Source organism: Hydra viridissima, unplaced genomic scaffold (genome assembly GCF_058129835.1).
Source record: "Hydra viridissima isolate aposymbiotic clone 2 unplaced genomic scaffold, HvirCarnegie_v1 scaffold_2, whole genome shotgun sequence".
Classification (NCBI taxonomy): Eukaryota; Metazoa; Cnidaria; class Hydrozoa; order Anthoathecata; family Hydridae; genus Hydra; species Hydra viridissima.
This window is the reverse complement of record NW_028324301.1, coordinates 26711604-26736828: the sequence shown is the minus strand read 5'-3', so window position 1 is coordinate 26736828 and position 25225 is coordinate 26711604. Positions and strand designations below refer to the sequence as shown.

Genomic DNA, 25225 nt, shown 5'->3' with positions numbered 1-25225 from the left:
CTCAAATTGAGCACAAGTGAGTTTCTAGTCTTGAAAGTGTGCAAAGTGTGGGCCAATCTGGTGGCTGGAGTGATGACACGTGAATGCTGGAAATTCCAGACTTTGAGCGGATTCAGCGTACATAGAAAGAAAATGTAGCATTCACGTGGGTCTCTCCTAAGCGTGCCATTGGTCGGTCTGCTGTCCTTAAGTACCCCCCTCCCCCCCCTCAACGTCACGTTTGCTCAACTTTCTCGGTCTTTGGCGCCCAGAGAAAGCTTGAGGAAGGATAAAAAATGGCGAGGTTTCGGTACTGCGTTTTCTGTTTTTCTTATTTGTTTTTGTTTGTTTGCTTGTTTGTTTGTTTGTTTGTTTGTTAATTTTTTTAATTTTTTTTTTTTTGTTTGTTTGTTTCGTTCGTTTGTTTGTTTGTTTGTTTCGTTTGCTTCGTTTGTTTTGTGATGTTTTGTTTTCCCTTCTTGATGGCACAAAACAGAAGCAAACAAGACTTTCGGTTATATTCGGTTATATTCGGTTCAATAAAAGTTTGTTGGTTTCTGCACAACAACAACAACAACCACAACAACAAAAGTCCCTCTGTCCCTCAAAAGCAGTTTCTCCTCTGTCCTAAAGAAGAGCCTCTTTGTAATCGATCTTGTCTGAATGCAGCTCTCCTTTTGCCTACAGGTTTTTATTCCAACCCTTTTGTTGTTGTTAGTGCCATGTTGTTGTTATTGTTATACTCTGTAAAAGCAGTTGTTGCTGTTGTACTTGTTTGTTGTTTCTAAAGACACTGTTGTTGCTGCTGTTAGCGCTGTTAGTAATCACCCACTTGGCTTGTATTTTTGTTTCTTGTTTTTGTTTTTTGTTTTATTTATAAACACTCTCTGAGTAAGTGATGCTGTTGCTGTTGTTGTTGTTACAGTTGCAATGAGTGTTTGTTAATGTTCCCCCACTTGGCTTGTACTTTTGTTTTCTGTTTTGTTTTGTTTTTTTTTTGTTTTTGTTTTTTTTTTCTCAACACTCTCTGAGTAAGTGATGCTGTTGCTGTAGTCGTTGTTATAGTTGCAATGAGTGTTTGTTAATGTTCACCAACTTGGCTTGTTTATAATCTATTTTATTTTATCAACACTCTCTGAGTCAGTGATGGTGTTGCTGTTGCTGTTGTCGTTATTATGCTTGCAATGGGAGTTGTTACTGTTCACCCACTTTGCTTGTTTTGTTTTTATTTCTTTATTTTATCAACACCCTTTGAGCCAGTGATGCTGTTGCTGTTGTTGTTGTTATAGTTGCAATGAGTGTTGTTAATGTTCACCCACTTTGCTTGTGTTTTTGTTTTTGTTTATCAACACCCTTTGTGTCAGTGATGCTGTTGCTGTTGTTCTTATTACAGTTGCAATGAGTGTTTGTTAATGTTCACCAACTTGGCTTGTTTATAATCTATTTTGTTTTATCAACACTCTCTGAGTCAGTGATGCTGATGCTGTTGTTGTTATTGTGCTTGCAATAAGTGTTGCTAATGTTCACCCACTTTGCTTGTTTTGTTTGTGCTTTTGTTTTTGTTTATCAACACCCTTTGAGTCACTGATGCTGTTGCTGTTGGTGTTATTATAGTTGCAATGAGTGTTAATGTTCACCCACTTTGCTTGCTTTGTTTGTTTGTTGCTTTTTTTTTTTATCAACACCCTGCGAGTTAGTGATGCTGTTGCTGCTTTTGTCATTTTACTTGTATTTATAGTTGTTACTGTTCAGCCACTTTGCTTGTTTTTTAATCTGTTTTATTTTATCACCACTCTCTGAGTCAGTGATGATGTTGCTGATGCTGTTGTTGTTATTTTACTTGCAATGATAGCTGTTACTGTTCAGCCACTTTGCTTGTTTTGTTTGTTTGTTTGTTTGTTTTTTTTATCAATATCCTCTGAGTAAGTGATGCTGTTGCTGTTGTTGTTGTTATAGTTGCAATGAGTGTTTGTTAATGTTCCCCCCCTTGGCTTGTACTTCTGTTTTCTGTTTTGTTTTGTTTTTGTTTTTTTTGTTGTTTTTTTTCTCAACACTCTCTGAGTAAGTGATGCTGTTGCTGTAGTCGTTGTTATAGTTGCAATGAGTGTTTGTTAATGTTCACAAACTTGGCATGTTTATAATCTATTTTATTTTATCAACACTCTCTGAGTCAGTGATGCTGATGCTGTTGTTGTTATTATGCTTGCAATAAGTGTTGTTAATGTTCACCCACTCTGCTTGTTTTGTTTGTGCCTTTGTTTTTGTTTATCAACACCCTTTGGTCACTGATGCTGTTGCTGTTGGTGTTATTATAGTTGCAATGAGTGTTAATGTTCACCCACTTTGCTTGCTTTATTTGTTTGTTGCTTTTTTTTTTATCAACACCCTGCGAGTTAGTGATGCTGTTGCTGCTTTTGTCATTTTACTTGTATTTATAGTTGTTACTGTTTAGCCACTTTGCTTGTTTTTTAATCTGTTTTATTTTATCACCACTCTCTGAGTCAGTGATGATGTTGCTGATGCTGTTGTTGTTATTTTACTTGCAATGATAGCTGTTACTGTTCAGCCACTTTGCTTGTTTTTTTTTTGTTTTTGTTTTGTTTGTTTGTTTGTTTGTTTTTTTATATATCCTCTGAGTTAGTGATGCTGTTGTTGTTATTATGCTTTCAATGAGAGCTGTTACTGTTCACCCACTTTGTTTGTTTATAATCTGTTTTATTTTATCAACACTCTCTGAGTCAGTGATGCTGATGCTGATGCTGTTGTTGTTATTATGCTTGCAGTGAGAGTTGTTACTGTTCACCCACTTTGCTTGCTTATTGTCTATTTTATTTTGTCAACACTCTCTGAGTCAGTGATGCTGATGCTGATGCTGTTGTTGTTATTATGCTTGCAATGAGAGTTGTTACTGTTCACCCAATTTGCTTGTTTTGTTTTTTTATTTGTTTTTTTGTTTGTTTTTGTTTTGCTTGTTTTTTTTTATCAATACCCTCTGAGTCAGTGATGCTGTTGCTGTTGTTGTTGTTGTTGTTATAGTTGCAATGAGTGTTTGTTAATGTTCCCCCACTTGGCTTGTACTTTTGTTTTCTTTTTTGTTATGTCAACACTCTCTGAGTCAGTGATGCTGATGCTGTTGTTATTATGCTTGCAATGAGAGTTGTTACTGTTGTAGTTATGTCTGTCATTTGTCCTTGTTAGCAAGTTCTATTTGCCCTCTCTTGCCTTTTTTCAACACAGTTTCTTTCTTTGAGTCATATGGTTGCGAGATCCTCTCAAACTCCATCTCTTTATTTATTTGTTTCTTTTTTTTTTTTTTTTTTCTCATTCTCCTTCTCATAATAGCAATCACTGCTGCCACCATGCATGTAATGCTAGTTGCTCTCATTCTTTTTCATTTGCTAGTGGAAACTTTGTTTCTTCTTGTTGCTCTCTTTTCTTTCTTTTTTCTCTTTTGCAGAGGATTCGAAAAAACACAGCTCTTCCCTGCAGTTGTAAACATTCCAGGATTCCAGGATGCAGGCAGAAGAAAAACACTCTCACTAACTGTCTTCTTTTTTTTAGCATAAACCGTTGCAAACAAACACCTGAACATGTCTTCTTCACAAGAAAACAACACTGTTGTTGCCCCTTCTCCGAACTCTAAAGCGAAAAAAAAGAAAAGAAGGCAGTCACAAGAACAGAGAGACTTAAAGCTCAAAAACAAAGTCAGGGCCGCATTAGTTGCAGCGTGTGGCTCCGTAAACAGGGTTGTACCTTTCTATGGTACCAAGAAGAGGTACGCTGTTAGCTGTCCGATGCCTTTGTGCAAACATTCCTCCACAAGCATTAAAAGACACTTGACTAAAAAAGATCATTCTTGGACTTTGGATGAAGCTTCCATCTTTTACTCTGCAATGGTCAGGAAGTTTCAGCATGCTCGTCTCGAACGCAAGTCCGGCTGTCCAAAACCTTACCCCTGTTTGCAATGTTGGAAGTATTACGACCGACTGGACATACACTTGAAAGAGACTCATTTCTACGATTCCAAGACGATCAAACAAAAGATTGCAGAGGCAAAGCGATACGACAACGACAAGCTCTATGTCCCTCAATTTATTCGACCTGCCTTCTTTGGTATTAAGCCAGTAGCTGAACAAGCGTCTGCATCAGGCTCTGCATCCTCTGCTCCTGGGCCTTCCTCCTCTTTTTCTTCTCCGGTTCTTTCCTCTGATCCTCTTTTAAGCTTGCCCTCATCAGTTGCTGGTTCGTCCGAGGCTCCTTCTGCAAACCACTGCACCTCTGTAGAAAACAAAGAGCTGAACACCGAATCCGTCCTAGACTCTGATTTTAATTCCTTAAAGCACTTGGTTTCCAACTCCTCCGTCTTGACAGAAGATAAGAGACTCTTGTTTCAGCTGGACAAAGATGCTTTTCACTTTTATTACCAGTCAGCAGATGAGCTCTTCAGAGATTTTGAAAAGTGGCTTGTGGTAGCCAACAACAACACTTTGTCACAAGCAAAGATCTACAAAAATGCAGTTGTTGAAATATTGACATGTTGTGACAGCACGCTGACGCTGCACCCGAACGCTCTCACCAATTCCAACGTTTTGGAGGATAGATACTTTTCCATGCACTTTAAAAACATTCAGCTCAATTCCAAGCTGAGTGAACTTGACCAAACAAAAGCCATGTCTTGTCACACGTTGTACAACCGCCTTGTCTACCTTTGTCTCCTGTTTCGTTTCAGTGAAGCCAGGAATGTCTATTTCGGACTTTCTCATGAGGCCATCCGACGTTTGCGCTGCAAGGTGGAGGAGTTACAAAAAGTGCTGAGGCCCTTTCGTTCTTTGAGGAGGAGCCTTGTGAAAAGCAAAAAATGCATCAACATCATCAATGTCAGTTTGCTGAACGAATATGGCAAGTCTGCATACGTAAGACAGTTAGTGGAATCGATTAGAAAGCCGTCTCTTACACCGACTAGAGACAATGCTGTGTCTCTACGAAACCATCTTCTGCTCTCTGTCACTGTAATTAACAGTTTAAGAAAATCTAACATTGCTCTTTTAAACATTAGAGACTACATGGCTGCTGAGAAGAGTGAGTGTGGATATTGCATTGTGCAAGAGCGCTACAAAACAGCATACAAGTACGGAGCCAAAAACATTCTAGTGCCGAACGACTTGAAAGTGTTGATCGATATTTATTTGCTGAGATACAGAGACCTTCTTGTCAACGACTCTCACTACATGGCTGCAGACACCAAGACTGTTTTGGAGTTGAGCGACTGCTACAGGCCCCTTTTTCCATCGATGAGACCCAACAAAGACGAATGTGTGACACTCGGTGCAACTAGAGTGCCTGTTTACCAGATGGGTTCCTCTGCTATCTCCTCTTGCCTGACGTCCTGCTTCAGAAAAAGCCAAGTAAACATTCCCATGAAGCGTCTTACTCCCACTTGCATTCGCGGTTCGATAGCCACTTACTTTGCCAACAACAGCAAAGAAGATCGCGAGCGGTTTGCTACACTCTACATGAAGCACAGCAGGAACACAATGGATAGCTTTTATGTGTCCCAGTGGAACGCTGCAGAGGAGTTGCGCTTTGCCCTGGGCATCGGACAGTCCTTCGGAGTCATAGAGTCTTTGACTGTTGAAAAGTCTGAGAGACCACCAAAGAAGGAGAAGGATGTGATGGACTGGCTCCAAACTAATGCAGAGGAGTACGGTTTTCATGAGGTTGAGGACATCTTTGAGGAAGATTTAGACTCCGGTTCTGACTCTGAAGAATGTGCTGCTACTTTCAGCTGTACCACAGTGGTTCCGTTTTCTCCAGCTGTAGAAAACAATGTTCCTTTAGAGGATAGCAACGACCATGCCGTAGATTTCTTGTGTGAACCTACCTCAACTCCTGTTTCGTCTGTTCCATCTGAACAAACAATCGCTGGTCCAGTTCTTGAACTATCCCCTGCTCTTGCACAACTAGTTCCTAACGAACAAGCTGTTTGTATGGATGTAGATCAGACTCTAGCTGTTCCTGTTGGCACAGCTTGTTCTCCTCTTGCATTAACATTATTTCCTGATGAACCGGATTTTATTGAACACCATGCAAAACTTTCTCCAGTTTACTTTAATGAGCAAGTGGTTGCCAAACCTGTTTCTGCTTCTCCTTCTCAGCAAGTCGCTTTCTGTCCTTCAAAAGAGGTCTTTTCTGTTCCTCTGACTCCTAGCCTTGTTGCTTTTCAGCAAACATTGGCCAAACCCAGTTTGTTTCTTTCATCTGATCCAGTTTCAGCTGTTCCTGTCCAACAGGCTGGTACTGTTCTTGCAAAGCAGCTCTCACCTTATGCTGTTCAATCTGTTGGTAGCCTATTTAGCCAAAGTCTTGCCTCTACATCCAGAGGTAAATTCTTTTTGATTTTTGATTTTTGATTTTTATGCAAATCTCAACACGCTTTCAAAAAATGAAAATGCCCAAATCAACTCCTTGCCCTATTGTTATTGTTAGAGCTGTAAAAAAAACAAAACAAAACAAAAAAACAACACAGAAGTGTGTATGTATTTGTTGCAGGACTAATTCTGTGATTGCTTAAATGTTTATACAAGTGAATGATACTAAAACTGATTATGTTTTAGAAGTAAAAGATCCAAGAAGAAAAAAAATCAAGTTGGAAATGCCATCTTTCACTCAAGAACTCATCGGTAATGTAAAACCTAATTTATACAAAGATATATAAACACAAACCTCTTCTTGCACAATTTCAGATGGTTAACTGTTAACAAAAACTAGCCATCATTGCTAAGTGCACTTTTAGAAAGTTGTGTCTACCCGATTTCTAATGATGAAGTTAGAAACATCACCGTTAGAAATCATGCACAGCTTGTTATCATCTCTAACACTTAGAAACTGTTGATGGTTTTTATGAATTAGAAAAATGAACATGGTTTTATTTTATTTCAGGATCAACTCAGCCAAGAACAAAGGAAAACAAAGCAGAAGTTAGCCAATGCCATTTAGGTAATCTTTCAAAAACCAGTTATTGCTATCAGTGCAAACAATAAGGTCAACAAAAAAAAAATAAATAAAAAAACAGAATAAATCTTGTCTTACTTCAGAACCAAATGAATATTTGATTTAATCACTTTGTGTTATGACTTGAGTTTGTAAAATTTTAGATGAAATAGTTGAAGAGCTGAATGCTTGCCCTGGCCACAACGAATGGTTCAACACCAGAAGTTTTCCACGATGTGCAGCTTTGGTGTTGGCATACATCTTGCAAGACGTGTTTACAGATGTAAGCTCAAGTTGCTCGTACAAAGATTACCTTGGCATCTTGGCAAATCATAGCAGTGACAAGCTCATTCATGTCTTGCAAAAGTACTCCTACCAAAGCCATATTAAAGACAAAATTAAAAACATGAAGCTAAAAATTCAAAAAGAGGGTAGTTTAGAAAAGTTTGTTCAATATGGCAATATCGTGAAACCATTTATGTAGTTTAGATAAGTTTGTTCAGTTTGGCAATAAAGATGGGCCTTTTGTGTAGTTTGTTTTATCTATGCTTTTGCAAATATTTTTATCTGTTTCGCTAAAGACATAATAAACAAGAAGTTCTGTTAAACTGTTCTCACATTTCTTATTTAAAGATAGTTCAAACTTTTTTTTATCTTTAAAAAAAAAAAAAAGAAGTCGTTTTGTTATTCTGTGAAAACTTTTAATAGAGTTGCATTTAGAATTACTTCTGATGTTTTTAAGAGTTTGTTAAAAAGCAAAATAATATTTCCTGTGATGTTAAACTGCATAAGTGAAATTTAAAAAAGGAAAACTGCTCCAACCATTTTTCGGAAAAAGAAATCAAAAAGTTCCTTATTTTAAAAGATCTAGACATCCATTTCTTCTTCAGCAAAATAGCGAGGCTTTTTTATGAACTCTTACTCTCTATTTTTTCATATCTTTACACAAAGGATTTTGTTTAGATCAATGTAAACATACATAGAAGTATATTATGTTTTTTTTTTTTTTTTTGTTTTTATGCAGTCTAACTTTTGTTTCACTTCTATTTTATTTTACGTTTATCTTGTATTTTATCATGCCTTATTGGTTTTTGCGTTTTGTGATGTCAAGCTGCGTAAGCTAAACTTAAAAGGGGAAAACTACGCTAACTTTTCTTTGAAAAAATATTCAAGAAGTACCTTAAACGAAAGAGAAAGCACACGAATCTTGCCATCCAATTCTTCTTCTGCAAAGTAGCGAGGCTTTTTATGTACTTTTGCTCTCTAATTTATCTCTATTTACGCAAAGGGTTTTATTTCAATGTAAACACGTATAAAAGAATACTTTGTTAAAAATAATGTTAAAGGAGTTGCGTAAAAAAAAACGTCTGAATAAAGTTTCTTTACAAAAAAAACAACTAAGAAACAAGCGCGCCTAAGAAAAACCAGATCGCGATTCACTAAGTCAAAAAACGAAAGAAACAAAGTTTAAAAGGTCTTTCTAGACAACAAATTCTATTTTTGGCAATGCAGTTTTTGTATTTATGCAACCTAACTTTTGTTTGACTTCTATTTTATTTTACGTTTACCTTGTATTTTATCTTGCCTTTTTGTGTTTTGTGATGTCAAGCTACATAATCTAAACTTAAAAGAAGGAAACTAGGCTAACTTTTCTAGTAGAATATTATGTTGTTGGTTTTGTATGCAGCCTAACTTTAGTTTCATCTATATTTTATTTTGCGTTTATCTTATATTTTATCTTGTCTTTTTGAGTTTTGTATTTTGTGATGTCAAGCTACATAATTTAAACTTAAAAGAAGAAAACTAGGCTAACTTTTCTTTGAAAAATTGTTCAAAAACTACCTTACACCGATAGAGATAGCTCACGAATTTAAAAAGTTGCATCTATTCATCTTCTTCTTCAGCAAAGTAAAGCTTTTTATGCACTTTTACTCTCTAACTTACCTATATTTGCGTAAAGGATTTTATTTAATTCAATTTAAACATAACTAGTAGAATATTATGTTGTTGGTTTTGTATGCAGCCTAACTTTAGTTTCATCTATATTTTATTTTGCGTTTATCTTATATTTTATCTTGTCTTTTTGAGTTTTATATTTTGTGATGTCAAGCTACATAAGCTAAACTTTAAAGAGGAAATTTACGCTAACCTGTCTTTGAAAAAATATTCAAAAACTACCTTTAACAAAGTAGCGAGGCTTTTTATGCGCTTTTACTCTCTAACATACCTATTTTTGCGCAAAGGATTTTATTTAATTCAATTTAAACATGCCTAGTAGATTATTATGTTGTTGGTTTTTTATGCAGCCTAACTTTAGCTACATCTATTTTTCATTTTACGTTTGTCTTATATTTTATTTTATCTTTTTGTGTTCTGTGATGTCAAGCTACATAAGCTAATGTTAAAAGAGGAAAGCTGCGCTAACCTTTCTTTGAAAAACTATTCGAAATCTATTTTTGAGATAATCTAGATTTAAAAGAGGAACACTACGCTAATTTTGCTTTGAAAAAACTCTCGAAAACTAACTTATTCGATAGAGATAGCACACAAATTTAAAAAATTGTATCTACTCATCCACTTCTTCTACAGCAAAGTACTGAGGCTTTTTATGCACTTTTATTCTCTAACATACCTATATTTGCGCAAAGGATTTTATTTAACTCAATGTAAACATACATAGAAGAGTATTGTTACCCGTTTGTTTTATGCAGCCTAACTTTAGTTTCATCTATACATTATATTGCGTTTACCTTATATTTTATCTTGCCTTTGTTAGTTTTGTGTTTTGTTATGTCAAGCTTCATAATCTAATCTTAAAAGGGGAAAACTGCGCTAACTTTTCTTTGAAAAAGTACTCAAAAAGGACCTAAATCGATATAGATAGCTCACAATTTTAAAAAGTTGCATATAGTCATCTTCTTCTTCAGCAAAGTATCGAGGCTTTTTATGGATTTTTACTCTAACTTTCCTATATTTGCGCAAAGGACATTATTTAATTCAACTTAAACATGCCTAGTAGATTATTATGTTGTTGGTTTTTTATGCAGTCTAAACTTTGTTACATCTATATTTTACGATTAACTTATATTTTATCTTGCCTTTTTGAGCTTTGTGTTCTGTGATGTCAAGCTACATAGTCTAAACATAAAAGAGGAAAACTACGCTAAACTTGCTTTGAAAAACTATTCAAAAACTACCTTTAACAAAGTAGCGAGGCTTTTCATGCACTTTTACTCTCTAACATACCTACATTTGCGCAAAGGATTTTATTTAATTCAATTTAAACATGCCTAGTAGATTATTATGTTGTTGGTTTTTTATGCAGCCTAACTTTAGTTTCATCTATATTATGTTTTAGGTTTATCATATATTTTATCTTTTCTTTTTGAGTTTTGAGTTTTGTGATGCCAAGCAACTTAAGCTAAACTTAAAAGTGGAATGCTACGCTAACCTTTCTTTGAAAATCTATTCATAAACTACCCTAGACAAAAGCTAGATTTAAAAGAGGAAAACTACACTATTTTTACTTTGAAAAAACTTTCGAAAACTACCTTAATCGATAGAGATAGCACACGATTTTAAAAAATTGCATATAGTCATCCACTACTTCTGCAGCAAAGTAGCGAGGCTCTTTATGCACTTTTTCTCACTAGTTTGCTTATATTTACGCAAAGGAATTCATTTAATTCAATCCAAACATATATAGAAGATTATTATGTTACGATTTTTTTTTTCTTTTATGCAGCCTAACATTTATTTCACCTACATTTTATTTTACGATTAACTTTTATATTACCTTTCCTTTTAGTGTTTTGTGTTTTGTGATGTCAAGCTACATAAGCCAAACTTTAAAGAGGAAAACTACGCTAAGCTTTCTTTGAAAAACTATTCAAAAACTACCTTAAACAAAGTAGCGAGGCTTTTTATGCACTTTTACTCTCTAACATACCTACATTTGTGCATAGGGTTTTATTAGATTCTAGTAGGTTATTACGTTGTTGTTTTTTTATGCAGTCTAACTTTAGCTTCATCTATATTTTATTTTACGTTTATCTTATATTTTATTTTGTCTTTTTGAATTTTGTGTTTTGTGATGTCAAGCTACATAAGCTAAACTTAAAAGAGGAAAGCTACGCTAACCTTTCTTTGAAAAGCTGTTCAAAAACTACCTTAGACATAATCTAGATTTAAAAGAGAAAGACTACGCTATTTTTGCTTTGAAAAATCTTTCGAAAACTACCTTAATCGATAGAGATAGCACAGGATTTTAAAAAGTTGTATCTAGTCATCCACTTCTTTCACAGCAAAGTAGCGAGGCTTTCTATGCGCTTTTACTCTCTAACATACCTATTTTTGCGCAAAGGATTTTATTTAATTCAATTTAAACATGCCTAGTAGATTATTATGTTGTTGGTTTTTTATGCTGCCTAACTTTAGCTACATCTATTTTTCATTTTACGTTTGTCTTATATTTTATTTTATCTTTTTGTGTTCTGTGATGTCAAGCTACATAAGCTAATGTTAAAAGAGGAAAGCTGCGCTAACCTTTCTTTGAAAAACTATTCGAAATCTATTTTTGAGATAATCTAGATTTAAAAGAGGAACACTACGCTAATTTTGCTTTGAAAAAACTCTCGAAAACTACCTTATTCAATAGAGATAGCACACAAATTTAAAAAATTGTATCTACTCATCCACTTCTTCTTTTTATGGATTTTTACTCTCTTATTTACCCAAATTTGCGCAAAGGACTTTACTTAATTCAACTTAAACATGTCTAGTAGATTATTAAGTTGTTTGTTTTTTATGCAGCCTAACTTTAGTTTCATTTATATTTTATTTTACGTTTATCTGATACTTTATCTTGTCTTTTTGTGTGTTGTTTTGTCAAGCTACATAAGCTAAACTTAAAAGTGGAAAAGTACGCTAACCTTTCTTTGAAAATCTATTCAAAAACTGCCTTAGACATAAGCTAGATTTAAAAGAGGAAGACTACGCTATTTATGCTTTTAAAAAACTTTCGAAAAATACCTTAATCCATTGAGGTAGTGCACGAATTTACAAAGTTGTATCTAGTCATCCACTTCTTCTATAGCAAAGTAGCGAGGCTTTTTATGCACTTTTGCGTTCTAATTTATCTCTGTTTACGCATATGGTTTTTGTTTATTTCTATGTAATGATATACAAAAGAGTATTTTGTTAAAGATTATGCTGCAGGAGCTGCGTAAAAAAACTCTGGCGACCTTTCCTTAAGAAAAAAGCAACTGAAAGACATGTGCGCCTTAGAAAATTCAAATCGCGATTCACCAAATTAAAAGACGAAAAGAACGACCTTTAAAAGCTCTCACTAGACATTTGTGTTTATGATAGGCAATGCAGTTTTTGATTTTATGCAGCCTAACATTTGTTTCATCTATATCTTATTTTACGTTTATCTTATACTTTATCTTGCCTTTTTGAGTTTAGTATTTTGTGATGTCATGCTAAATAAACTATACTTTGCTAATTTTTATTTGAAAAAATATTCAAAAACTACCTGAATTATAAGCTAGATCTAAAGGAGGAAAACTACGCTAACTTTTCTTTAAAAAAAATATTTAAAAACTACCTTAAACATAAGCTATATCCAAAAGAGGAAAACTATGCTAACTTTTCTTTAAAAAAATATTTAAAAACTACCTTAAACATAAGCTAGATCTAAAAGAGGAAAACTACGCTAACTTTTCTTTGAAAAAATACTCAAAAACTACCTTAAACATAAGCTAGATCTAAAAGAGGAAAACTACGCTAACTTTTCTTTGAAAAAATACTCAAAAACTACCTTAAACATAAGCTAGATCTAAAAGAGGAAAACTACGCTAACAATTCTTTGAAAAAATATTCGAAAACTACCTTTAAACATGATTTAGATTTAATAGATGAAAACTACGCTAACATTTCTTTGAAAAAACATTCAAAAACTACCTTTAAACATGATTTAAATTTAATAGATGAAAACTACGCTAACATTTCTTTGAAAAAACATTCAAAAACTACCTTTAAACATGATTTAAATTTAAAAAAGGAAAACTACGCTAACATTTCTTTGAAAAAATATTCAAAAAGTACCTTAATCGAAAGAGATAGCACACGAAATTAAAAAGTTGCATTTAGTCATCCGTTTCTTCTTCATCAAAGTAGCGAGGCGTTTATGCACTTTTTATTCTCTAAGTTATCTCTACTTACGCAAATGGCTTTTGTTTATTTCAATGTAAAACTTTTCAAAAGAGTATTTTGTTAAAGATTATGCTGCAGGGGCTGTGTAAGAAAACTCTGGTGACCTTTCTTTAAGAAAAAGCAACTAAAGTAGATGTGCGCCTAAGAAAATCCAAATTGCGATTCACTAAATTAAAAGACATATACAACAAACTTTAAAAGTGAAACTATTTTTACAAGCGTATTTGGTAAAGATGAAATGTTCTTATGACATTTTAACGTTACGAAAGGGATTTTCTTCTGTTCAAATATTTATTACAATTTAAAGTGTTAAATAATGTTACAGAAACGACCTAAAACGCCTGTTGTATTAATTTAAACGAACAAAATAGATAAAAAAAAAGAAAAACTATCATTAAAAAAAAAAAAGTAAAAAAAGAAAAGAAATAGAAGTTGAGGAAAAATAAAAATAAGAACTTCTAACAAAGAGCTCTTCTTTTTATTTTTCAGATTTTAGATGCTTAATTCCTTGAATGAAAAGTTGAACTGATGACTCACTACTAAGGTTGTTCCTAGCCTTCCGTTCTCAAACTAGGCCATTCTGAGAGGCTGTTTGATTAAGTACCGTTGATAGTAGTATCGCACGTAAGAGACTTCTAAAACTCTGATTATTATTAATTCCTGGAATGAAGAGATGACTTCATACTCACTAACGAGGTTGTTCTTAGCCATCCGTTCTTAAACTAAGCAAAACAGTGAAGTTGTTTGATTAAGTATCACAGTTTGCTGATTTGCACATGCACCATTGCCGAAACTGTGATGCTTGGTTCCTTGATTGGATTGAAGAAGCTCATCACCATGCATTTTACAAGCTGTCCGTTGTTATGTTTTGCAATTCAGTGGTTCTGTTTTGCAATTCATTTTCTGTTTGTTTAAGTATCATCGATGGTGGTGTCGTGCATGCAAACTTTCCGAAACTCTGATGCTTGTTTTTCTTGAATGGAGAGATGAGCTTATACTTTAGGTGACTTTTAAAACTGCAGTAATTAGTGCCTCGAATGGAAAAACGAACTCATTCATTACAGACCAAGGTTGTTCCTGGCCATCCGTTAACATATTAGGCAACAGTACAGCGAAGCTGTTTGTTTTACAAGCTTTTGTCGTTTCGAGAAATCACTACATTAAGCATTCGATGGTGATACACGACTGATGGCCAGGTTCTGATTTTCGAATGAAAAGAAGAGTCGCATCCGACCACCGGTCGGCTTTCGACGCAAAACAGCTGTACACACTCGTCCAACGATCCAGTGACTAACTGTTGCAACGAGAAAGTTAGCTTTATTTGTCGTGCAGATTGTCCGCTTTGACGTAAAATGCTAGAAATTTGCTGAACGCTCGGTTTGCGCCGCCCAAGAGTCATTCTGTTTCTGCGTTGCCAGCGTCTGTCGGCTAAATACAACTGTAGACTCCGCGCAAGCTTTTTCACCGCAAAAGTTGTACAGAGCCACACCGAAGGCTAAAATCGACTTTAAGGTCGAAGGTTAAAATCGACCCTAGAGGTTTGAAAACGACGTCACGAAATTTTCAAGACATCATCGAAGAAAATTACGGCGGCCAGATGCAACTCTTAGTACTAACTCTACTAATCTTAGTACGTTAAGCATTCCAGTCGAGAGATCAGACGTTTTTTCGTCACCTAAGAGACCGGCCGATGCGTTTGCGACGCTGCGGAAAGAAAGAAGATGGCAAACCACAGGGTTGTTACCGTAACAAACCTCCGTGAGTACCTCCATCTCGAGTGGCTTTTGAAGAAACGTTCGTTTTAAACTCAAAGGGATGGTTGTTAAAGCTCACAAACGCCTGGTTAACGATTTTCTAACGGCAGACACCGTGTTTACAATGGATACAGACCGATTAACTGAGCCCAAAGCGCAAGATCTATCAGAAAACTCCTCTAGGTCGATGCAACGAGACGACTAGACACGTGCGTCTAAAGGCATTTTACAATTGAAGGACGCCCCTCGTGGGCCCTTTAACCTTAACACTAAACTCCTGCTTGATATCCTCGTCCCCAGGTTTCCAAACCGTAACCCCAACCCCCTCTAATCCTAACCCCCTTACCCTCTAACTCTCCCCCCTCAAAAAAACAAAAAACATAAAAAAGCAAACAAAACGAAAAAAAAACTTGCTTCCCTCCTCACTTTTAGCTCTAGGATGCAACACCTTTTTGCCGCCCTCCGCTAGAAGGGAGTAGGGAGTAACGAAAGCTTGACATCAAAGTAGCGTTTCGTATGAGATTTGTTTGCCAAAATTTGAGCGTTTTTAAAAAAGCCAAGACTTCGTCAGAGGGGTTTCTTCTTTTCTCCTAAAGCTATCGATCGATTAAAAAGCTCAAAGCAAAGAAATTCAAAACAAAATACAAAAACGGGAAGTTTTAGTTTCTGCACCACAAGCCAAGCACTAGTTCAAACTGGAGATAATAAAAGGAAATCGAATGATCTCACTTCTCAAACCACTGAGCTGCCATTGGTCGGCAGTCTCTTGTTTGGAGACCATTGAGCTGCCATTGGTTGGCTGTTTAATCGTTGCGATTGGTCGGCAGTTTTATCGTTGGAGACCATTGAGAGATATAAAAGGAATTTTTTTTTTGAGCACAACATTAAACGTTAAATCGTTAGATGTTGTTATAAAGGCACCATTAGAATGCGATGTCCTCAAATATTTTCCTCGATATTTTAATAAGTAAACAAAAACAAAAACTAAGTCTTGCAACTGGCGAAAACTTTCAATAAGCAAACAAAGCAACAACTTTCCTTTCGAGTTTTTTACATTTTAAACAAAAGACAAACAAAGAAAAAAAAAAAAACAAACAAAAACAAAAACAAAAACAAAAAAAAACAAAACAAAAACAAAACAGAAAAGGGAGAATGAGTGAGTCGACTGATTTCGCTCAACTGTCTTAAACGAGAAGTCATAAACGTTTGCTTGTGCCAGCAAGTTGCAAATTAAGTTGTAAATGAACTGCACCGCAAAAGCTTAACCACAGTTTATTAAGCATATTAAGCCTTTGCTGACATGTTAAGACATTTTAAGCCTTTGCTATTATCATGAGGCTTTTGCTCCACGAGCCAAAAAAGTACGCTAGAGTTGACAAACTGCATCGCGGTCGAAAAGTGTAATTACGCCAACACTTTTATCCGTTTTAAGCATTTCGTTTTCGCACGAACAACAATTAAAGCAGCTCGTTGAGCTTAACGACGTTCGTATTTTTTTTCGAAGCCAAAACTTCGGCTATAAGTAGAATGAAGAGGCACTTCGAAAAACAACAAAGCTGTTCGCAGTCGATAGCAACGAGCGACAACATCTCTGCGAGTCTGGCATCAAGGTAAACAGTTTTTTTTTACATTTTCATTTGTAAGTGCCACTTTTGTGTACATTATGTATTCAAAAATTTCTTGCTGACGCTAGATTTTTCGTTTTCAATGAACAACAGTTGCAACCTCTAGTCGTTTGCTAAAACAGCTTGCTAGGACAACCAAATCAATCATATGTTGTGAAAATTTCTTTTTGTTCAACTGACTAAGGAAGATCGAGCGAACGCTTTTTTTTTTATAACTTGTTTGTATCATATTGCTATTAAGAAAACAGCGTTGTGTATACTAAACGTGACATAATTGGCAATTATCCGTAACTAAAAATAAGATAGAAATTACAAACTTGATACCATATTTTAATTACTCTAACAAAAACTAGACGTCATCGCGTGAGAAAATAAATGTTCATAACACATAACCTATTTTTTTGTTTTTTTTTTCTTCTCTTTTTTCCTTTTAATCTCTTTTCTTTCGTCCAAAAAGCGTTTGATTTTTGCCTCGCCACAAGCGATGAAATCGATAAAAAAACCTGCTCGGACATTCTCAATTCTCAACAACAAAAGCAATCAAAGTTCTAGCTCTCGAGCACGTGCGCCGACAGGTTGATGAAACCGTTCAAATATGCTCGATCGCTAGAATTTAAAGAAAGAAAACAAGCCAGAAACAAACCAAAATAAAAAAACAAAAACAAAAATGGACATCTTTAGAACGCTTAAATTTTATAAAATATTTTCCTCTGCGTTTTTAACCAGCTAAACTGTCGTAAAGTTTTTTCGGTGCAGTTCATTAAAAAACTTAGTTTTCAACTTTTAAACGTTTTAGACTTCTCGTTTAAGGCAGTCGAAAGAATGAGTCGACTCACTCTCTCTCTCCCTATTCGGTTTTGTTTTTGTTTATTTGTTTTTGTTTTTTCTTCGTTTGCCTTCGTTTGCCATTGTTTGCTTTGGAGATAAAGTTGTCGCCATGCGAGACTTAGTTTTTTTTTTTTTTTGCTCAAATTGAGCACAAGTGAGTTTCTAGTCTTGAAAGTGTGCAAAGTGTGGGCCAATCTGGTGGCTGGAGTGATGACACGTGAATGCTGGAAATTCCAGACTTTGAGCGGATTCAGCGTACATAGAAAGAAAATGTAGCATTCACGTGGGTCTCTCCTAAGCGTGCCATTGGTCGGTCTGCTGTCCTTAAGTACCCCCCTCCCCCCCCTCAACGTCACGTTTGCTCAACTTTCTCGGTCTTTGGCGCCCAGAGAAAGCTTGAGGAAGGATAAAAAATGGCGAGGTTTCGGTACTGCGTTTTCTGTTTTTCTTATTTGTTTTTGTTTGTTTGCTTGTTTGTTTGTTTGTTTGTTTGTTAATTTTTTTAATTTTTTTTTTTTTTTGTTTGTTTCGTTCGTTTGTTTGTTTGTTTGTTTCGTTTGCTTCGTTTGTTTTGTGATGTTTTGTTTTCCCTTCTTGATGGCACAAAACAGAAGCAAACAAGACTTTCGGTTATATTCGGTTATATTCGGTTCAATAAAAGTTTGTTGGTTTCTGCACAACAACAACAACAACCACAACAACAAAAGTCCCTCTGTCCCTCAAAAGCAGTTTCTCCTCTGTCCTAAAGAAGAGCCTCTTTGTAATCGATCTTGTCTGAATGCAGCTCTCCTTTTGCCTACAGGTTTTTATTCCAACCCTTTTGTTGTTGTTAGTGCCATGTTGTTGTTATTGTTATACTCTGTAAAAGCAGTTGTTGCTGTTGTACTTGTTTGTTGTTTCTAAAGACACTGTTGTTGCTGCTGTTAGCGCTGTTAGTAATCACCCACTTGGCTTGTATTTTTGTTTCTTGTTTTTGTTTTTTGTTTTATTTATAAACACTCTCTGAGTAAGTGATGCTGTTGCTGTTGTTGTTGTTACAGTTGCAATGAGTGTTTGTTAATGTTCCCCCACTTGGCTTGTACTTTTGTTTTCTGTTTTGTTTTGTTTTTTTTTTGTTTTTGTTTTTTTTTTCTCAACACTCTCTGAGTAAGTGATGCTGTTGCTGTAGTCGTTGTTATAGTTGCAATGAGTGTTTGTTAATGTTCACCAACTTGGCTTGTTTATAATCTATTTTATTTTATCAACACTCTCTGAGTCAGTGATGGTGTTGCTGTTGCTGTTGTCGTTATTATGCTTGCAATGGGAGTTGTTACTGTTCACCCACTTTGCTTGTTTTGTTTTTATTTCTTTATTTTATCAACACCCTTTGAGCCAGTGATGCTGTTGCTGTTGTTGTTGTTATAGTTGCAATGAGTGTTGTTAATGTTCACCCACTTTGCTTGTGTTTTTGTTTTTGTTTATCAACACCCTTTGTGTCAGTGATGCTGTTGCTGTTGTTCTTATTACAGTTGCAATGAGTGTTTGTTAATGTTCACCAACTTGGCTTGTTTATAATCTATTTTGTTTTATCAACACTCTCTGAGTCAGTGATGCTGATGCTGTTGTTGTTATTGTGCTTGCAATAAGTGTTGTTAATGTTCACCCACTTTGCTTGTTTTGTTTGTGCTTTTGTTTTTGTTTATCAACACCCTTTGAGTCACTGATGCTGTTGCTGTTGGTGTTATTATAGTTGCAATGAGTGTTAATGTTCACCCACTTTGCTTGCTTTATTTGTTTGTTGCTTTTTTTTTTATCAACACCCTGCGAGTTAGTGATGCTGTTGCTGCTTTTGTCATTTTACTTGTATTTATAGTTGTTACTGTTCAGCCACTTTGCTTGTTTTTTAATCTGTTTTATTTTATCACCACTCTCTGAGTCAGTGATGATGTTGCTGATGCTGTTGTTGTTATTTTACTTGCAATGATAGCTGTTACTGTTCAGCCACTTTGCTTGTTTTGTTTGTTTGTTTGTTTGTTTTTTTTATCAATATCCTCTGAGTAAGTGATGCTGTTGCTGTTGTTGTTGTTATAGTTGCAATGAGTGTTTGTTAATGTTCCCCCCCTTGGCTTGTACTTCTGTTTTCTGTTTTGTTTTGTTTTTGTTTTTTTTGTTGTTTTTTTTCTCAACACTCTCTGAGTAAGTGATGCTGTTGCTGTAGTCGTTGTTATAGTTGCAATGAGTGTTTGTTAATGTTCACAAACTTGGCATGTTTATAATCTATTTTATTTTATCAACACTCTCTGAGTCAGTGATGCTGATGCTGTTGTTGTTATTATGCTTGCAATAAGTGTTGTTAATGTTCACCCACTCTGCTTGTTTTGTTTGTGCCTTTGTTTTTGTTTATCAACACCCTTTGAGTCACTGATGCTGTTGCTGTTGGTGTTATTATAGTTGCAATGAGTGTTAATGTTCACCCACTTTGCTTGCTTTATTTGTTTGTTGCTTTTTTTTTTATCAACACCCTGCGAGTTAGTGATGCTGTTGCTGCTTTTGTCATTTTACTTGTATTTATAGTTGTTACTGTTTAGCCACTTTGCTTGTTTTTTAATCTGTTTTATTTTATCACCACTCTCTGAGTCAGTGATGATGTTGCTGATGCTGTTGTTGTTATTTTACTTGCAATGATAGCTGTTACTGTTCAGCCACTTTGCTTGTTTTTTTTTTGTTTTTGTTTTGTTTGTTTGTTTGTTTGTTTTTTTATATATCCTCTGAGTTAGTGATGCTGTTGTTGTTATTATGCTTTCAATGAGAGCTGTTACTGTTCACCCACTTTGTTTGTTTATAATCTGTTTTATTTTATCAACACTCTCTGAGTCAGTGATGCTGATGCTGATGCTGTTGTTGTTATTATGCTTGCAGTGAGAGTTGTTACTGTTCACCCACTTTGCTTGCTTATTGTCTATTTTATTTTGTCAACACTCTCTGAGTCAGTGATGCTGATGCTGATGCTGTTGTTGTTATTATGCTTGCAATGAGAGTTGTTACTGTTCACCCAATTTGCTTGTTTTGTTTTTTTATTTGTTTTTTTGTTTGTTTTTGTTTTGCTTGTTTTTTTTTATCAATACCCTCTGAGTCAGTGATGCTGTTGCTGTTGTTGTTGTTGTTGTTATAGTTGCAATGAGTGTTTGTTAATGTTCCCCCACTTGGCTTGTACTTTTGTTTTCTTTTTTGTTATGTCAACACTCTCTGAGTCAGTGATGCTGATGCTGTTGTTATTATGCTTGCAATGAGAGTTGTTACTGTTGTAGTTATGTCTGTCATTTGTCCTTGTTAGCAAGTTCTATTTGCCCTCTCTTGCCTTTTTTCAACACAGTTTCTTTCTTTGAGTCATATGGTTGCGAGATCCTCTCAAACTCCATCTCTTTATTTATTTGTTTCTTTTTTTTTTTTTTTTTCTCATTCTCCTTCTCATAATAGCAATCACTGCTGCCACCATGCATGTAATGCTAGTTGCTCTCATTCTTTTTCATTTGCTAGTGGAAACTTTGTTTCTTCTTGTTGCTCTCTTTTCTTTCTTTTTTCTCTTTTGCAGAGGATTCGAAAAAACACAGCTCTTCCCTGCAGTTGTAAACATTCCAGGATTCCAGGATGCAGGCAGAAGAAAAACACTCTCACTAACTGTCTTCTTTTTTTTAGCATAAACCGTTGCAAACAAACACCTGAACATGTCTTCTTCACAAGAAAACAACACTGTTGTTGCCCCTTCTCCGAACTCTAAAGCGAAAAAAAAGAAAAGAAGGCAGTCACAAGAACAGAGAGACTTAAAGCTCAAAAACAAAGTCAGGGCCGCATTAGTTGCAGCGTGTGGCTCCGTAAACAGGGTTGTACCTTTCTATGGTACCAAGAAGAGGTACGCTGTTAGCTGTCCGATGCCTTTGTGCAAACATTCCTCCACAAGCATTAAAAGACACTTGACTAAAAAAGATCATTCTTGGACTTTGGATGAAGCTTCCATCTTTTACTCTGCAATGGTCAGGAAGTTTCAGCATGCTCGTCTCGAACGCAAGTCCGGCTGTCCAAAACCTTACCCCTGTTTGCAATGTTGGAAGTATTACGACCGACTGGACATACACTTGAAAGAGACTCATTTCTACGATTCCAAGACGATCAAACAAAAGATTGCAGAGGCAAAGCGATACGACAACGACAAGCTCTATGTCCCTCAATTTATTCGACCTGCCTTCTTTGGTATTAAGCCAGTAGCTGAACAAGCGTCTGCATCAGGCTCTGCATCCTCTGCTCCTGGGCCTTCCTCCTCTTTTTCTTCTCCGGTTCTTTCCTCTGATCCTCTTTTAAGCTTGCCCTCATCAGTTGCTGGTTCGTCCGAGGCTCCTTCTGCAAACCACTGCACCTCTGTAGAAAACAAAGAGCTGAACACCGAATCCGTCCTAGACTCTGATTTTAATTCCTTAAAGCACTTGGTTTCCAACTCCTCCGTCTTGACAGAAGATAAGAGACTCTTGTTTCAGCTGGACAAAGATGCTTTTCACTTTTATTACCAGTCAGCAGATGAGCTCTTCAGAGATTTTGAAAAGTGGCTTGTGGTAGCCAACAACAACACTTTGTCACAAGCAAAGATCTACAAAAATGCAGTTGTTGAAATATTGACATGTTGTGACAGCACGCTGACGCTGCACCCGAACGCTCTCACCAATTCCAACGTTTTGGAGGATAGATACTTTTCCATGCACTTTAAAAACATTCAGCTCAATTCCAAGCTGAGTGAACTTGACCAAACAAAAGCCATGTCTTGTCACACGTTGTACAACCGCCTTGTCTACCTTTGTCTCCTGTTTCGTTTCAGTGAAGCCAGGAATGTCTATTTCGGACTTTCTCATGAGGCCATCCGACGTTTGCGCTGCAAGGTGGAGGAGTTACAAAAAGTGCTGAGGCCCTTTCGTTCTTTGAGGAGGAGCCTTGTGAAAAGCAAAAAATGCATCAACATCATCAATGTCAGTTTGCTGAACGAATATGGCAAGTCTGCATACGTAAGACAGTTAGTGGAATCGATTAGAAAGCCGTCTCTTACACCGACTAGAGACAATGCTGTGTCTCTACGAAACCATCTTCTGCTCTCTGTCACTGTAATTAACAGTTTAAGAAAATCTAACATTGCTCTTTTAAACATTAGAGACTACATGGCTGCTGAGAAGAGTGAGTGTGGATATTGCATTGTGCAAGAGCGCTACAAAACAGCATACAAGTACGGAGCCAAAAACATTCTAGTGCCGAACGACTTGAAAGTGTTGATCGATATTTATTTGCTGAGATACAGAGACCTTCTTGTCAACGACTCTCACTACATGGCTGCAGACACCAAGACTGTTTTGGAGTTGAGCGACTGCTACAGGCCCCTTTTTCCATCGATGAGACCCAACAAAGACGAATGTGTGACACTCGGTGCAACTAGAGTGCCTGTTTACCAGATGGGTTCCTCTGCTATCTCCTCTTGCCTGACGTCCTGCTTCAGAAAAAGCCAAGTAAACATTCCCATGAAGCGTCTTACTCCCACTTGCATTCGCGGTTCGATAGCCACTTACTTTGCCAACAACAGCAAAGAAGATCGCGAGCGGTTTGCTACACTCTACATGAAGCACAGCAGGAACACAATGGATAGCTTTTATGTGTCCCAGTGGAACGCTGCAGAGGAGTTGCGCTTTGCCCTGGGCATCGGACAGTCCTTCGGAGTCATAGAGTCTTTGACTGTTGAAAAGTCTGAGAGACCACCAAAGAAGGAGAAGGATGTGATGGACTGGCTCCAAACTAATGCAGAGGAGTACGGTTTTCATGAGGTTGAGGACATCTTTGAGGAAGATTTAGACTCCGGTTCTGACTCTGAAGAATGTGCTGCTACTTTCAGCTGTACCACAGTGGTTCCGTTTTCTCCAGCTGTAGAAAACAATGTTCCTTTAGAGGATAGCAACGACCATGCCGTAGATTTCTTGTGTGAACCTACCTCAACTCCTGTTTCGTCTGTTCCATCTGAACAAACAATCGCTGGTCCAGTTCTTGAACTATCCCCTGCTCTTGCACAACTAGTTCCTAACGAACAAGCTGTTTGTATGGATGTAGATCAGACTCTAGCTGTTCCTGTTGGCACAGCTTGTTCTCCTCTTGCATTAACATTATTTCCTGATGAACCGGATTTTATTGAACACCATGCAAAACTTTCTCCAGTTTACTTTAATGAGCAAGTGGTTGCCAAACCTGTTTCTGCTTCTCCTTCTCAGCAAGTCGCTTTCTGTCCTTCAAAAGAGGTCTTTTCTGTTCCTCTGACTCCTAGCCTTGTTGCTTTTCAGCAAACATTGGCCAAACCCAGTTTGTTTCTTTCATCTGATCCAGTTTCAGCTGTTCCTGTCCAACAGGCTGGTACTGTTCTTGCAAAGCAGCTCTCACCTTATGCTGTTCAATCTGTTGGTAGCCTATTTAGCCAAAGTCTTGCCTCTACATCCAGAGGTAAATTCTTTTTGATTTTTGATTTTTGATTTTTATGCAAATCTCAACACGCTTTCAAAAAATGAAAATGCCCAAATCAACTCCTTGCTCTATTGTTATTGTTAGAGCTGTAAAAAAAACAAAACAAAACAAAAAAACAACACAGAAGTGTGTATGTATTTGTTGCAGGACTAATTCTGTGATTGCTTAAATGTTTATACAAGTGAATGATACTAAAACTGATTATGTTTTAGAAGTAAAAGATCCAAGAAGAAAAAAAATCAAGTTGGAAATGCCATCTTTCACTCAAGAACTCATCGGTAATGTAAAACCTAATTTATACAAAGATATATAAACACAAACCTCTTCTTGCACAATTTCAGATGGTTAACTGTTAACAAAAACTAGCCATCATTGCTAAGTGCACTTTTAGAAAGTTGTGTCTACCCGATTTCTAATGATGAAGTTAGAAACATCACCGTTAGAAATCATGCACAGCTTGTTATCATCTCTAACACTTAGAAACTGTTGATGGTTTTTATGAATTAGAAAAATGAACATGGTTTTATTTTATTTCAGGATCAACTCAGCCAAGAACAAAGGAAAACAAAGCAGAAGTTAGCCAATGCCATTTAGGTAATCTTTCAAAAACCAGTTATTGCTATCAGTGCAAACAATAAGGTCAACAAAAAAAAATAAATAAAAAAACAGAATAAATCTTGTCTTACTTCAGAACCAAATGAATATTTGATTTAATCACTTTGTGTTATGACTTGAGTTTGTAAAATTTTAGATGAAATAGTTGAAGAGCTGAATGCTTGCCCTGGCCACAACGAATGGTTCAACACCAGAAGTTTTCCACGATGTGCAGCTTTGGTGTTGGCATACATCTTGCAAGACGTGTTTACAGATGTAAGCTCAAGTTGCTCGTACAAAGATTACCTTGGCATCTTGGCAAATCATAGCAGTGACAAGCTCATTCATGTCTTGCAAAAGTACTCCTACCAAAGCCATATTAAAGACAAAATTAAAAACATGAAGCTAAAAATTCAAAAAGAGGGTAGTTTAGAAAAGTTTGTTCAATATGGCAATATCGTGAAACCATTTATGTAGTTTAGATAAGTTTGTTCAGTTTGGCAATAAAGATGGGCCTTTTGTGTAGTTTGTTTTATCTATGCTTTTGCAAATATTTTTATCTGTTTCGCTAAAGACATAATAAACAAGAAGTTCTGTTAAACTGTTCTCACATTTCTTATTTAAAGATAGTTCAAACTTTTTTTTATCTTTAAAAAAAAAAAAAGAAGTCGTTTTGTTATTCTGTGAAAACTTTTAATAGAGTTGCATTTAGAATTACTTCTG

The 25225-nt window shown here is 36.0% G+C and overlaps 2 protein-coding genes across 4 annotated transcripts; both read left to right on the top strand.

The window, feature by feature from the left end:
- The first annotated feature begins 216 nt into the window (after window positions 1-216).
- On the top strand, window positions 217-7501 carry LOC149892662 (uncharacterized). 2 transcript variants are annotated; one of them, XM_090080037.1, is made up of 5 exons: window positions 217-289; window positions 3541-6360; window positions 6594-6659; window positions 6919-6975; window positions 7134-7501. In XM_090080037.1, exons 2-5 carry the CDS (start codon window positions 3570-3572, stop codon window positions 7451-7453), a joined length of 3234 nt encoding a protein of 1077 aa, XP_089936163.1. In that variant the 5' UTR covers window positions 217-289; window positions 3541-3569; the 3' UTR covers window positions 7454-7501. The 2 variants fall into 2 exon arrangements, with proteins under 2 accessions (XP_089936163.1, XP_089936164.1); XM_090080038.1 differs by lacking the exon at window positions 217-289 and having other exon boundaries at window positions 2546-6360.
- A 10242-nt stretch (window positions 7502-17743) lies between these two features.
- Window positions 17744-25025, top strand: LOC149892661 (uncharacterized). Of its 2 annotated transcripts, none has more exons than XM_090080035.1 (5): window positions 17744-17819; window positions 21068-23887; window positions 24121-24186; window positions 24446-24502; window positions 24660-25025. In XM_090080035.1, the coding sequence occupies exons 2-5, from the start codon at window positions 21097-21099 to the stop codon at window positions 24977-24979; spliced, it is 3234 nt and encodes a 1077-aa protein (XP_089936161.1). In that variant the 5' UTR covers window positions 17744-17819; window positions 21068-21096; the 3' UTR covers window positions 24980-25025. The 2 variants fall into 2 exon arrangements, with proteins under 2 accessions (XP_089936161.1, XP_089936162.1); XM_090080036.1 differs by having other exon boundaries at window positions 17747-17813.
- The last annotated feature ends 200 nt before the right edge of the window (window positions 25026-25225 follow it).

Excerpts from the sequence above, each read along its gene's own strand:
- LOC149892661 (XM_090080035.1), top strand. The coding sequence starts at position 21,097 with ATGTCTTCTTCACAAGAAAACAACACTGTTGTTGCCCCTTCTCCGAAC. Across the intron at positions 23,888-24,120 it reads TCTTGCCTCTACATCCAGAG|AAGTAAAAGATCCAAGAAGA; the intron begins GTAAATTCTTTT and ends ATTATGTTTTAG. Across the intron at positions 24,187-24,445 it reads TTTCACTCAAGAACTCATCG|GATCAACTCAGCCAAGAACA; the intron begins GTAATGTAAAAC and ends ATTTTATTTCAG.
- LOC149892662 (XM_090080037.1), top strand. The coding sequence starts at position 3,570 with ATGTCTTCTTCACAAGAAAACAACACTGTTGTTGCCCCTTCTCCGAAC. Across the intron at positions 6,660-6,918 it reads TTTCACTCAAGAACTCATCG|GATCAACTCAGCCAAGAACA; the intron begins GTAATGTAAAAC and ends ATTTTATTTCAG. Across the intron at positions 6,976-7,133 it reads AGTTAGCCAATGCCATTTAG|ATGAAATAGTTGAAGAGCTG; the intron begins GTAATCTTTCAA and ends GTAAAATTTTAG.